Source organism: Limulus polyphemus, unplaced genomic scaffold (genome assembly GCF_000517525.1).
Source record: "Limulus polyphemus unplaced genomic scaffold, Limulus_polyphemus-2.1.2 Scaffold128, whole genome shotgun sequence".
NCBI lineage: Eukaryota > Metazoa > Arthropoda > Merostomata > Xiphosura > Limulidae > Limulus > Limulus polyphemus.
Window position 1 is genome coordinate 239,841 of NW_013665738.1, and position 753 is coordinate 240,593.

The 753-nt window shown below is 39.2% G+C and overlaps 1 protein-coding gene across 1 annotated transcript in view; it reads right to left on the reverse strand.

Annotated features, from left to right (window-relative positions):
• LOC106473298 (B-cell receptor CD22-like) overlaps positions 1 to 519 on the reverse strand; it is a 48,780-nt gene extending 48,261 nt beyond the window's left edge. Inside the window, exon 1 of the mRNA XM_022402732.1 lies at positions 190 to 519. Coding sequence (XP_022258440.1) covers positions 190 to 499 — 310 coding nt within the window. The 5' untranslated portion in view covers positions 500 to 519. The remainder of the gene's footprint in view (positions 1 to 189) is intronic.
• Between the last annotated feature and the right edge of the window lie 234 nt (positions 520 to 753).

The following is a 753-nucleotide window of genomic DNA, read 5'->3' on the forward strand; positions in this document are numbered from 1 at the left end:
TGTGCTGCTACGTGTTGTATACTCACGAATAACGCTGTGTGCTGTTACGTGTTGTATACCCACGAATAACGCAATGTTTGTTATTCCTCTCACTTTTCTATCAAGTCACAGAGCTCTGTTATTATTTTTTAGGTAACACTTTTTTTTTCAACTTTTTATGTTTATTTAATTCGATAAAGTTAATTTTACCGTGAATATCAACTTCTACCCAAGCTACCAGCTCTTTGGTGATTGCATTGTTTTTTACTTTGCACCTCAGCTTAGCCCCTAAGTCTCCTCGGGAAAGAACAAATCGAGTTGAAGATGTTACGTTGCTAATTCCTAGATCGTCTTCAGTAGTGCTCAATCTAGAAGGAAGACTTTCACTCCCGTTCCACCACGTCACTTCCGGTGCAGGTTTTCCACCAGTACTTCTACATTCAAGTGATAGAGTAGTTCCTTCGATGAAAGGACCAACTGTTGTAGAGCTTTGCAATACGTTTCCATCTTTCATTATCATTGGATAGCTTGGCTTAGCTAAAATAACGGAAATATGCATTATTTTCGTATCAGGTAACAATGTAGTTAAAGTTATCATTTTCCTACAGTATATATATTACTAATGACACTAACTCAAAGTTCCCGCGCTCCGCTATGAGCTTAACAGCCCCCACTTCCCGTGATTCGCAGAGGCTCCAACATACCGATCAAGCTCCTCCATTATCCATAATTACTTTTATAATTACCCAAAGATGGGTTCGCACCCGAAACACA